The 12,128-nt window shown below is 44.4% G+C and overlaps 1 protein-coding gene across 1 annotated transcript in view; it reads left to right on the top strand.

Moving 5' to 3' along the window:
* Window positions 1-12,128, top strand: part of PXYLP1 (2-phosphoxylose phosphatase 1) — a 60,770-nt gene that overhangs the window by 44,916 nt on the left and 3,726 nt on the right. The window contains exon 4 of the mRNA XM_007947523.1: window positions 8,169-8,308. Coding sequence (XP_007945714.1) covers window positions 8,169-8,308 — 140 coding nt within the window. The remainder of the gene's footprint in view (window positions 1-8,168; window positions 8,309-12,128) is intronic.

The following is a 12,128-nucleotide window of genomic DNA, read 5'->3' on the forward strand; positions in this document are numbered from 1 at the left end:
GTATAGCCTAATATTCATGGGCTGGGAAAACACTCATGTGTTAACTCCAGCCCATGTCAGAGGGACCATGCATACACTCAGTTTCTCTTAGTAGGCCAGTCCCTACCCTCTAACCTTTTGTTCCAGTCTTTCTAGCAAGACTTTTTGCTCCTGTTGTACCCAGTCCTTCACATCTGCTGCTTGCATTGCTTGTCCCCACTATCCCTACTTGGCCTACTCCTCTACCTCCTTCAATGCTCCCCTGAGTGCTTCCTCCTCTAGAACCTCCCCCGGTACCTTAGGGTGGGTTCTCTGGTTGTGAGTGGCAGGTGTTGACTAAAAAAGGGGGCTGTAGGAGAAAGGTCTCAGAACAAACAGGTAAGATTGAAAATATTTAATCACTAGATCTTAACTGGTCTTAGAGTCCCTGGGTGGTACAAATGGTGAACATGCTTGGCTGCTAACCCAAAGGTTGGAAGCTTGAGTCCACCCAGAGGTACATCTGAAGAAAGGCCTGGTGATTTATTTCTGAAAAATCATTCATTGAAAATCCTGTGGTGCACAGTTCTGCTTTGACACACACGGAGTCACTGTGAGTTGGTTTAACTGGCCTTAGGACTGCAGCAAGAATGGAAGCCACTTGCTGGACTGGGCATTAGCCCTTTAGTTTCTGGATTTTTATGGAGACAGGTTGGAGCATCTGTGGTGGCTGCAGGGTACAGGGAGGGCACTGGGAGGGCAGCTAGGGGAAGTGTTTCAACATCTTAACGAGTGGTGTAGCTTTGTTGTTGCACATGGCTGGACATCAGCCATTTGAATAGCCCAGGCAAGAATGGACCTCTAGGCCTCTGAGCCGGCCAGATGTAGGACAGCCCCGAAGACTCTATGGCCAATAACGGGCTTCAGCCCCAGCAACTCCCAGTTTCTGTTCCCCTTTGTCTAGTTAGGGGTCAAATTTCCAGATGTGAGAACATGATTGGCTCAGTTCAGACCAGGGGTCTGTCCACAGACCAGTCAGCTGTGGCTGGAAGCTCCCTATGTACCTCAAGGCCTCTGGGGCCCACCCCAGGCACCTGGCTGTTCCCAGAGCAGGGTCCCTTGGACAAGGCCCACCTGGGAAAGCACAGCACCTCCCTGTGCTCCCTGGAACTTTGTAGCTCACCGTCACCAGCATGACTGTCTCTGCTCTCCCCAGACCATGAGCTCTTCAAGGGCACTGCATCTGCAGAATGAATTCAGGACTTCAGTGAGAATCATAGGTCAGGATTCCCTATCACATGCTTCATAGATTTAAGCCTCAGCTGTAGAATCCCCTAAGACCTTTCAAGAGTCAGCCTTTGTAACCTGTTTGACGTTGAGCAAGTCACTTCATCTCTCTGAGCCTCAGTATACTGTTCTAGAATATGAGAATAATAGTACCTTCTTTATAACATCCTTAAGGAGCTCTGGTGGTGCAGTGGTTAAAGTATTTGGCTGCTAACCAGAAGGCCAGTGGTTCAAACCCACCAGCCACTCGGCAGGAGAAAGATGAGTCAGTCTGCTTTCATACAGATTTACAGCCTTGGAAACCCTATGGAGCAGTTTTACTCTGTCCTATAGAGTTGCTGTGAGTCAGAATTGAGTTGATGGCAGTGAGTTTTTTGTTTTGTTTTGTTTCTTTGATAACATTCTTGTGATGTCTAAAGAGGATGATGGAGGAAGTCTTTAGCCTGATTCATATTGAGAGCATGATACATGGCAATGTGTCATTTACAGCAGCAGCATGGAGCTCTTCTGGGACCTGGCCTCTTTCTTTCTTTGCATTGGACATGGCCACGAGGCCAGGGTAGATCCCAGAACCTCTTACTTTGTCATGGTCATGGTAGGACGCTGTGATGGAGGAAGTCAGAGAGGCAGCTCCTAGGAGCCAGTTGCCCTGGCTTCCTCTGCCCTCATTTTCCTTTGCCTCCATCTTCCGGCCTAGTTTCATTGAACAGTGTGTATTTTTATGCTCCTACCTTAAATCCTTTGTGGAAAGAAGGTGTAATATTCATGTTTAATTAATTATGTCATTTAATTAATTCCATCTCTAAAAAAATAAGTAAAAATTGGCTTGTCATTATAAACACATATAGAGTGAGTAGGAATCTCAACGACGTGGATCTACCTTGGGCCGCTGACTCCCCTGCAACAGTGGAATCTGGGTCACTGACAGTGCTTGCTGCCTACCCAGATGCTATTTCAGCTTCATAAATTATTAATTTTATGACCTTCCACTTAGTGTACAACAAAAATAAATAAATAAAAAGGTAGTACGTCCTGGAGTGTGCACATTACTCTAGTCCAGCGGGAGGGAGTCTTTGGACCAGCAGGCATGGAGGTGGTGAGCTGAATCAAGCATGAGCTGCTTGTCCATACAAGTCACTTGCACCAGTGTTTCCATGCACAGTGAAACACTGCTGGGCTGTCAAGATTCTGTAGTGGAATCTGCCTTTTTGAATACTGTGTGCCTCACAAGAAAGGTGCTATTCGAACCTTTAGAGTTCTATGTTTAGCAATAAGGTTGTGAGCCATTGATATGCTGTGCTTAGTAAACGCTTTTTTTGTTAATTTTTTTTAAAAAAAATATAAATTGAATAACCTTTTCTAGATCAAAAGAAACACTCCTATAAAGGAGCTCTGGTGACACAATGCCTAAGGCATTTGACAGCTAACCAGATGGCTGTAGGTTTAAACCCACCAGCCACTCTGCAGAAGGAAGACTGGAGATTTGTCACCTCAGAAACCATACGGGGGTTGCTATGAGTCAGAATTGACTTGATGGTAGTGAGTGAAGTGAGACCAAAAGTAGAAAAAAACATCGACTTAGTCAGCATTTATTCAATACAGTTCATTTTTAAGCTCCTATCATTTGCCCTGCATGGCACCAATGGTTAACATGCTTGGCTGCAACCAGAAGGCTGGCAGTCTATTTCCAAAAAATCCGCCATTGAAAATCTGATGGCACGCATAGTTCTACACTGACGCCCATGGAGTCAACCTCAGTCTGAGTTGACTTAACAGTAACTGGTTTATCATGTGCTGGGTACTGTGGCATTTCTGAAGAAAAGCTGGTCCCACCCTCAGGGAGCTCACAAGTCTCTGGAGAGATGGAGCTAGTGCCTGGCACATGTAAGCACTCGGTGAATACTAGCTGACAGAGGTGGTCAAAGCAGCAGCACAGTGTTTAAAAAAAAAAAAAAAAGAGGAAGTGGAAGAAAAGGAGGAAGCAGAAGAAGTAGAAGTGGTTCTGGTCCCATATTTTGTGGTTGGAGCCAGAAGAGGGCCAGCTGACTCAGCTTGGGGCAGGGAAGGGATAGATTGGGGAAGGCCACCCAGAGAAAGGGACTCAAAAGCTGTGCAGAGCAAGGCAGATAGAGCTGATGATAAGCAGCCCCATGGGCAGTGAGATCTACTGTGCAAAGGTATGGGCTTGTGGACAGCTCAGCACACTGGATCTCCCAAAGTTAGTCTTGCAGGGCTTGAGCATGGAGTGGAGAGGTGAGTGGGAACTAGTCATCCAAACAAAGCTCCACACGCCCAGCCAGCAATGTGGACTTCAGGCATGCAGGCAGTGAGGGAGCAGTGAAGAATTTCAAGCTGGGGAGTGAAGGGATGAGAGGATGATGCTCGTTGACACCCAGAGTGTGGAGGGTGTTGAATTGGAAGTGGTGTTTATGTGATTATGGTAATAACAATTGCAAAGAAAGACTTCACGCTGAGTCAAGCCCAAATCCTCTAACAGCCTAGAAGGCTTTCTGTGATCTTACTCCATCCATTGCCTGTCGGGCCTCCTCTCCAGCTCTTCATGCCCTCAGTCACTCTGCATCAGCACACCCCTTCTTGCTCTTCTGACACTTGGGGCACGCTGCTGTGTAGGCATTTGTACTTTTTCCTCTCTGGAAGGCTATTGCCCAGATACCTTTATGGCCACTTCCCTCACCTTCTTGAAGTTTTTCCTCTAGTGTCAACCTGCTCAATGAGACCTCCTCACACCCATCCCTCCAACCAAGTCTCCTAGATCTCCTTACCCTATTCCACTTCTTCCCACAGCATCTGTTACCTTCTGTCACACAGACACACACGTGAATGGTGTTCATTGTATATTGTCTATTTCCCCATTCTAGACTATAAGCTCCCTGAGAGCAGTGATATTTGTTTTGTTTTGTTTGCTGCGACTATGTCCTGAGAAGCTAGGACAATGCCTGGCACATGGGAGGAATTAAGTATTTTCTAAATTAATAAATGTTGGACCTAGAACTCAGGGTGGCAGCAGAGATGCGCAGGGGCGTGGTTCTAAGAGAAAGTTACAAGGTGAGATCAATAGGACTTGGTGACAGATTGGAGGAGGAATGAGAGAATGAGAGAAGGATGGTGCACAGGTTTCTGATCAGTTGTCTGCCTGGTTGTGGTGCTCCCACCATGGAATAGAGGACACAAAGGAAGTATGGGAGGGAAGTTTTGAGTATAGGTTTCAGTGCTAAGTTTGAGCTGTCATCAGACATTCAAGTGACAGTGTCTAGTAGATATTAGGCAGTAGCACACAGGATTCTAATGAACTGGAATCAAGTGGATGGCAACTGTTTTCTTTGTTTGTTTGTTTGTTTGTTTTGGTTTTGTTTTAGTAGGCTATAATGCTGTAGGAGCTCTGGTGACATAATGCCTAAAGCATTTGACTGCTAACCAGAAGGCTGGCGGTTCAAACCCACCAGCCACTCCTCAGAAGGAAGATTGGGCAATGTACTTCTACAGTGATACCACCTCAGAATCCCAAGGAGGGGTTGCTATGAGTTGGATCCAACTCGACGCCAGTGAGTTTTTGTTTTTGTTTTTTTTTTTTTCAAATAACGTTGTAGACAGGAGCACTGTCTTGCTGGGAGGTGGAAGTTTATTTGAGACTCTTGAGTATGTAGATGGCTATTGAAGCGTGGGATTGGATGGCATTGCACATAGACCTGTGGAGTGAGCCCTAGGTGCCTTCCAGGGGGTTGATTCCACCATCCCATTGGATGTCTACATGGCTGAACCTGAGTTGTTGCCAGGCCTGAATAGTGGCCAGAGGAAAGGAAGAGAGTGTGAAAGAGACATGTCTATGGTCTTAAAGCATAAGCCTAGAAGTAATATACATCCTTCCATTCCATTGGGATCTGTCTAACCACTCAAACCAAAAAAACAAACTCACTGTCATCAAGTTAGTTCACACTTACACTGACCCCCTTTGAGTTTCTGAGGCGGTAAATCTTTATAGAAGTAGATTGCCCAGTCTTCCTTCCACAGAGTGGCTGGTGGGTTTCAACTGCCAACCTTCTGGTTAGCAGTTAAATGTCTTAGGCATTGTGCCACCAGTCTGACGACTAAAGAGCTAGGAAATGAGATCTTACCAACTTCCCAGGAAGAAAAGGAAATAGATTTTAGTATAAAACTAGAAGTCTCAGCCATGACACCCTTTATTTTTAGTATTTCCACCAAAATCTGAATGGATTAATAAATATTGTGGTAACTTGTAATGTTCCCTGGGTGGCGCAAATAGTTATGTGCTCAACTGCTAACAGAAAGGTTAGCAGTTCAAACCTACCCAAAGGCACATCAGAAGAAAGGCTGTGAAAATCCTGTGGAGTCACATGGTGGCATGTGGAGTCACCATATGAGTCAGAATCAACTTGACAGCAACTGGTTTGGGTTTTTTTTTTGTTTTGTTTTGTTTTTTTCTGGTAACTTGGTACATTCATTGCTATAGATTAGAGAAGGCTGGGTGTTTCCATGAAGGAGGCATTTCACGGTTGAATTCATTAACACATGTTTTTGGAGTATCTACCATGTGCTGCGTATACTTTAAGCTCCAGGGTGACAAAGGAATCACGTCCAGGGCAGATCCAGGGGCTGGATGTTACTTGGTCCTCTTTCTGTTACCTGTTCTGTAATTGACATTTCCCCTCCCAACCCTATGAATCTTTATCTTTCCATACCAAAAAAGAGAAAAATAAGTTTAATGAATACAGTTAGATAACAAAGCATCATTAAGCAGTTTAGATGCCCTGAATACTTAGGGCATCTCCGCAAACACGTTCAGTAGTGTAATTCCACCTCTAAAATTGGCAGCAAAGCCTTCTTAGATTGTCAGACATCACCAGCCTGAAATAATGGCCTGCAGCGGAACACTTGACTCCTAGTGACAGATAGTCTGTTGTCGACGTCAGTTCGTATTGGTAGCTTCATTGTCAGCCTGGAAATTTTATTTCCCAGTTTGCAAACATTTATGTGTTTGCCTTCAGGCAAAATAATACACCCTCTGTTTTTATGGAAAGACATAATTCCCTGTAGCAACCTAGGGTGATTTATTAGACTATACTTTGTGTCAGGATTAGCATTGTCTAATATTTTAAAACATGTGTTTTAAAAGATGGATTTTTTTTTAGCTTTGTTTTTTAAAGATAATAAAGCCACTTTGGCAGCTATGTGAAAAGCACTGCCACAGTTAATTGGGCTTTCAGACAGCAGGGGTCTGAATTAGAACAATTTGTCTTTGCTTCTTTTCATGTTGATTCTTAATGCAGCTTAGTTGCAAACTACTTTATCTGTCCATTTGTGTTCAGCTGGAAAATGTGCATACATTCATAGATCATTTCATTATTGAGAGAAAATGTGTGTATATTCATAGGTCATTTCATTATTCAGGGAAATTGCATATTAGTGATGAGAGATGAAGATAAATTACATCTCGACTTGCCACATGTTCTTCATAGCAGAGATACAAAGAATGTTTTCATCTAGAGCACTTAACTAAACTGTTTTTTAGATATTCATTACCACCCCACATTAAATGAGATATTGTATGTGTGTAAAAAATATGTAAGTTGCCTTTGTGTCAGTGCTGACTCATGGTGACCCCTGTGTGTCAGAACAGAACTCTGCTCCATAGGGTTTTCAGTGGCTGACTTTTTGGAAGTAGATCACCTTTCTTCTGCTGTGCCTCTGGGTAGACTCAACTCTCCAACTTTTTGATTATTGGTGAGCTCATTAACTGTTTGCACCACCAGGGACTCCACAGAGTTCATAGCAAAAAAACAAACCATTACTGCCATCGAGTCAATTCTGACTCATAGAGACCCCCGTTGGGTTTCTGAGGCTGTAAACCTTTATGGAGGTAGACCACCCCATCTTCCTTCCGCAGAGTAGCTGATGGGTTTAAACGACTGACCTTGTGGTTAGCAGCCAAATGCCTTATCCACTACACCACCAGAGTTCCTTACAGAGTTCATAGTGAACTGTAAAGAGCTATAGAGATCTTGGTTATCTTAATTAATTAACAGTTGTTTTAAAGGGAGGTATTCCAGAGATCAGGTAAATTAAGGATTAAGAGTTAACTGGGTAAAGGTTGGGGTAGGATTTTTCATGAGGAAAGGATGGCATGTAGTAAGGCGTGGAGGCATGTGCTGGGGGAAAGGAACAAGTTGGTTCTGTGTGGCCAGAGCCCAGTGTTGGAGTGGGGATGGCTGTGAGGGACGAGTCCTCACAGTGAGGTGGGGCCAGACGAGATTGACAGGGTTTTGCTGGCTCCTTCTGAAAGGACAGTGGTGATGTGGAGCCACTGGAAGGGCAGTAATGGGTCAGAGTTGCCTTTCAAGTAGATCTGTCTGTCTGTGGAGAATGAAAGATTAAAAGCAGAAGCCCATTGCCATGCAGACACCAGCATGCCACAGGTTACCGTCATTGTTGGTTGTAGGGATGGAGAGAGGATGGGAAAATACCAGGAGGAAAGGTCAGCAGGTTTGGGAAGTAAATGGCATGTGGAAGAGAAGAGAGGGAGAAATCTAGGACACTCTCAGCCTAGGGCATGACTGACTGGGTGGGTGTTGGTGGCTGTCTTGGAAAGGGAGCACAGGAGGTGGCAGAGATTGGAACAGAATGCTAGAGGGCAGAGCCAAACCCCAAGGTGCCAAGAGCCATGTCAGTGCAATAGATATTAGGGACTCAAGCTGCTTATGGAGTGGGGGTTTTATGTGTAGGTATCAGGGGTTAAGTAATAATGAAATTGGAATTTAAAAGTGTTACTGTGAATGAGAAATGCCAGGGCACATGTGGGGGTACTGCTTGCAGGTTGTGGCTGTTACCTTCAAAGGTGGACTTTTGTGGGCCACTCTGACCACTAATTCTCTGTGTTGTCTCTTTAGGAAACCATATCATCCTAACCTGGAAGCTTTCGTAAGTCATATGTCAAAAGGATCCGGAGCCTCTTTCGAAAGCCCCTTAAACTCCCTTCCACTTTACCCCAATCACCCGCTCTGTGAGATGGGAGAGCTCACGCAGACAGGTATGTGTGACAGCCATTGGCTCACTTGTTCTCCCACCCATACTTCCATTTGGCATATATTCAGAGAGAATATTCCCATGGTAGACTTTCAGTTGCGGTGGGACTCAAACAGGTGGACAAAGACTGAGGAGCTCAGAGTCTCCCACAGTATCTAATTAAATATCCGATGTCTAAAAATTAAAATACGTTTTTAAAATTACTATTACAAGAGCATTATATATGTGGAAGAGCAATTTGTTGTTGTTTCCATTGTTGGCTGTCAAGTTGATTCCAACTCATAGCAACCCCATACGGCAAGGTGGAACTGCCCCATGGCATTTCCTAGGCTGAAATCTTTACTAGAGCAGATTACCAGGTCTTTTCTCCCATTCAGAAGCTGGTAGGTTTGAACCACCAACCTTACAATTAACAGCTGAGTGGTTAACCACTGTCCATGAGGGCTCCTTGGAAGAGAAATTAAAAACTTACTGCCATCGAGTCAATTACAACTCAGAGACCCCCATTGGGAAACCATTAGGTTTCCAAGGCTATAAATCTTAACAGAAGCAGACTGCCCCATCTTTCTTCCATGGTTAGTGGGTTCTAACCACCAATCTTTAGGGTTAGCAGCTAAATGCCTTAGCTGCTATCCATAAAGGTCAATGGTTTAGAAAAGACAATTAAGCAAAAGGAAAAAAAAAAATTAAAGCAACTCTTCTACCAGTCAAAGAAACAGACCCTTAGTAATCTTTTTTTTTTTTTAAGCAAAAAAAGCTAATATCTTACTCACCTACTTTGTAACCCACTTTTTCACTTAACAGTATACTGTGGTAATATGTCCTGTTGTCTTAATATGTAGTGCTGCTATAACAGAAATACCACAAGTGAGTGGCTTTAACAAACAGACATTTATTTTCTCACCTTGTGGGAGGCTGGAAGTCCGAATTCAAGGCACCAGCTCTAAGGGAAGGCTTCTCTCTCTGCTGGCTCTGGGGGAAGGTCCTTGTCTCTTTCCAGTTTCTGTTCCTCGCTTCCTTGGAACCAGTGGGGTGGCATCTGTCCTCCCCATCTGTGCTTCCTTGCTTATGTGCCTGATCACTCTTTTTTTAAAAAAAAATCTCAAAAATGACTGGATTAAGACACACCCTACATTGATCTTGCCTCATTAACATAACAAAAACTCTGTTCCCAAAAATGATTACATCCATAGGTATACATAGGAGCTCTGGTAGCATAATGGCTAAAGCATTTGACTGCTAACCAGAAGGCTGGCGGTTCAAACCCACCAGCCACTCCTCGGAAGGAAGGTTGGGCAATCCTACTTCCGTAGTGATACTGCCTCGGAAACCCAAGGAGGGGTCGCTATGAGTCAGGGCTGACTCGACAGCACATAACAACAACAACATAGGTATACATATTTTGGGCGGGGGAACACAATTCAGTCCATGTCACCTATCAATAAACATCCATCTGCAAGATCATTTCTAATGGCTGCATATTATTCCACTATGGATGGACCATAAATTACGTAATCAATCCCATGCTCTTAGACATTTCAAACAAAGCACCTGGTTGGTTTTGCTGTACAAGATCTTAGGGAGAAAAATGTATGGCCAATACCCCGTCAACATGGAGTTTGTTCCTTTGAGTTCATTCCTCCCAGAAGCTTTTCTATCCTGTTGCAGCCCTCCTTAGACCACTGTGCAGTCAGTTTACTGTCTAGTAGGTCGGGGAGTTAACCTTTGCTGGGAATGGAAGGAATTGGTGGTTCCCCAAGAGGTTTCTGGTTCTTCAGTCTGGGACCTCGAAGCATGACTACACTACAAAATATAATGAAGTGATCAGATGCCTACACCTAAATGTAGACAGAGGAGCTCTGCTAGTGCAGTGGGTAAGCCATTTGGCTGCTAACCAGAAAGCTGGTGTTTCAAACCCACCAGCTGCTCCCAGGGAGGAAGATGAGGCAATCTACGTCCGTAAAGATTTACTGCCTTGGAAACCCAATGGGGATTGCTATGAGTTAGAATCGACTCAATGGCAGTGGGTTTGTTTGTTGGTTTGTTTTAAAATATAGACAGGTGCCCATGACAGCTACAAGTACAGACAGAGTTAAGTGGGTGGTATCGAGGACTCTAATACCACATGTCAGGACATGATTTTTCTGGTAAGTTCTGAACAAAGTACAGAGGTCCCTAGGTTTACTTGCATTTCTGGACAATTCTGTGACTGTTAATATTATGCAAAATTTATTTTGTGTTTTTATGTGTAAAATAGAGGTTCTAGGCTCAGGTATTCAAACAGATTTTTCACCTCTGGGAATGTCTTGTGGTACCTTCAGAGGCTATGTGGTAGAGAACCTTTGTTCCTTGTGGAGACCGTTTAGCTCCCTGGCCCTACCTTCTAGGTTCCAGTAACACCCCTCCCCACATTATTGTAACAGCCCTGTCCCCACCCTCCCACCCCAGAGGGCAGCACCACGCTTGCTGAGAACCACTAGTTTAGACTCTGGTTGTGAATAAGGGAGCTCTGGTGGCGTAGTGCCTAAGGTATGTGACTGCTAACCAGAAAGCTGGTGGTTCAAACCCACCAGCCACTCCTCAAAAGGAAGATTGGGCAGTCTACTTCCATAGTGATACCACCTCGGAAACCCAAGGAGGGGTTGCTATGAGTTGGATCCAACTCGATGGCAATGAGTTTGGTTTTTTTTGTTTTTTGGTTGTGACTAACAGAAACCAACTCAAGCAAAAAGCGGAAATGTAAGAATTTGGGACTGACTCACAGACACAAGGGTAAGAATGTATATAGGTCTCCAGAGACTGAACCAGGAATAAAAAAGCCATCTGGTCCCTTCCTCTATCTGGGTTTCCCTTGTGTCTATCTACAATCTTAGCCACACCCAGAGGTGAATAAGCAAGCCCAGATTCCTGGGAGGGTGAATCGGGTGGGCTCCTCTAGGGCCAGTACCTATCAGTGCTGGTGGGAGGAGAGGTGTGTGACTGTCCCCAGAGCAGAGCTGGCAGCCTCGGGACTTAGGGGCTGTTCCCTGAAAAGAGGTAGGGGACAAGGCAGGCTCTCACACACTTAGAGACAATCATTCATTTGGACCTTTCTTCTCAATTATCTATTATCATCACATCATTTTCTAAATTAGTATTAGTCTAGATGATATCTTTGTAGTACTATTTGCTACTGTTTCCTCATTCCCTTTTGATGGTCACTTTTATCTTCTATTTTAAATGTGGTTGAAGTGCATAGCTAATACAATCATTTATGACTGGCACACTTATGGCACTAGGTGGTAACTACATATGATTAGACCAATAATCACTGCCTACTCTGTGCAAGATCCTTTTTGATGACTCCTGATTGGGGAGGGTGTTTCCAGATGAAACAGTCCCTCCCCTGGCTGCCCATGCAATGGGACAATGCATATGTAGAAAGCTAACTGTGATGCCAGCAGCTGCAGGGTCTCACAGAATAAAAATGGACTTTGGACCACAGAACAAGACTAATCACATCTTCCTGACAGAGCTGGGATGAGTTAAATTCAATGCATGTGTAAAGTCCCTAGCACAACGCTAGCATATGGTAGCCTCTCAAGGAATATGGCTAATATTGCATCAAGCTCCAGCGGCATATGGCAACAGGAAGGAATTATTCATTTGACATAGGGGAGGAAGAAGGCTTTGCAAAGCAGGTAGCCTTAGAGCTAGGCATTAGAGGAGGATTTCTCTAGGCAGAGAGTGGGGAACAGCATAAACAAAATGTAAACTGTAGGAGCTCTGGTAGCATAGTGGCTAAGACACTTGACTGCTAACCAGAAGGCTGGCGGTTCAAACCC

The sequence above is a fragment of the Orycteropus afer genome, unplaced genomic scaffold (genome assembly GCF_000298275.1).
Source record: "Orycteropus afer afer isolate SDZICR_OR568_19922 unplaced genomic scaffold, OryAfe1.0 scaffold00188, whole genome shotgun sequence".
In the NCBI taxonomy this organism is placed as follows: Eukaryota; Metazoa; Chordata; class Mammalia; order Tubulidentata; family Orycteropodidae; genus Orycteropus; species Orycteropus afer.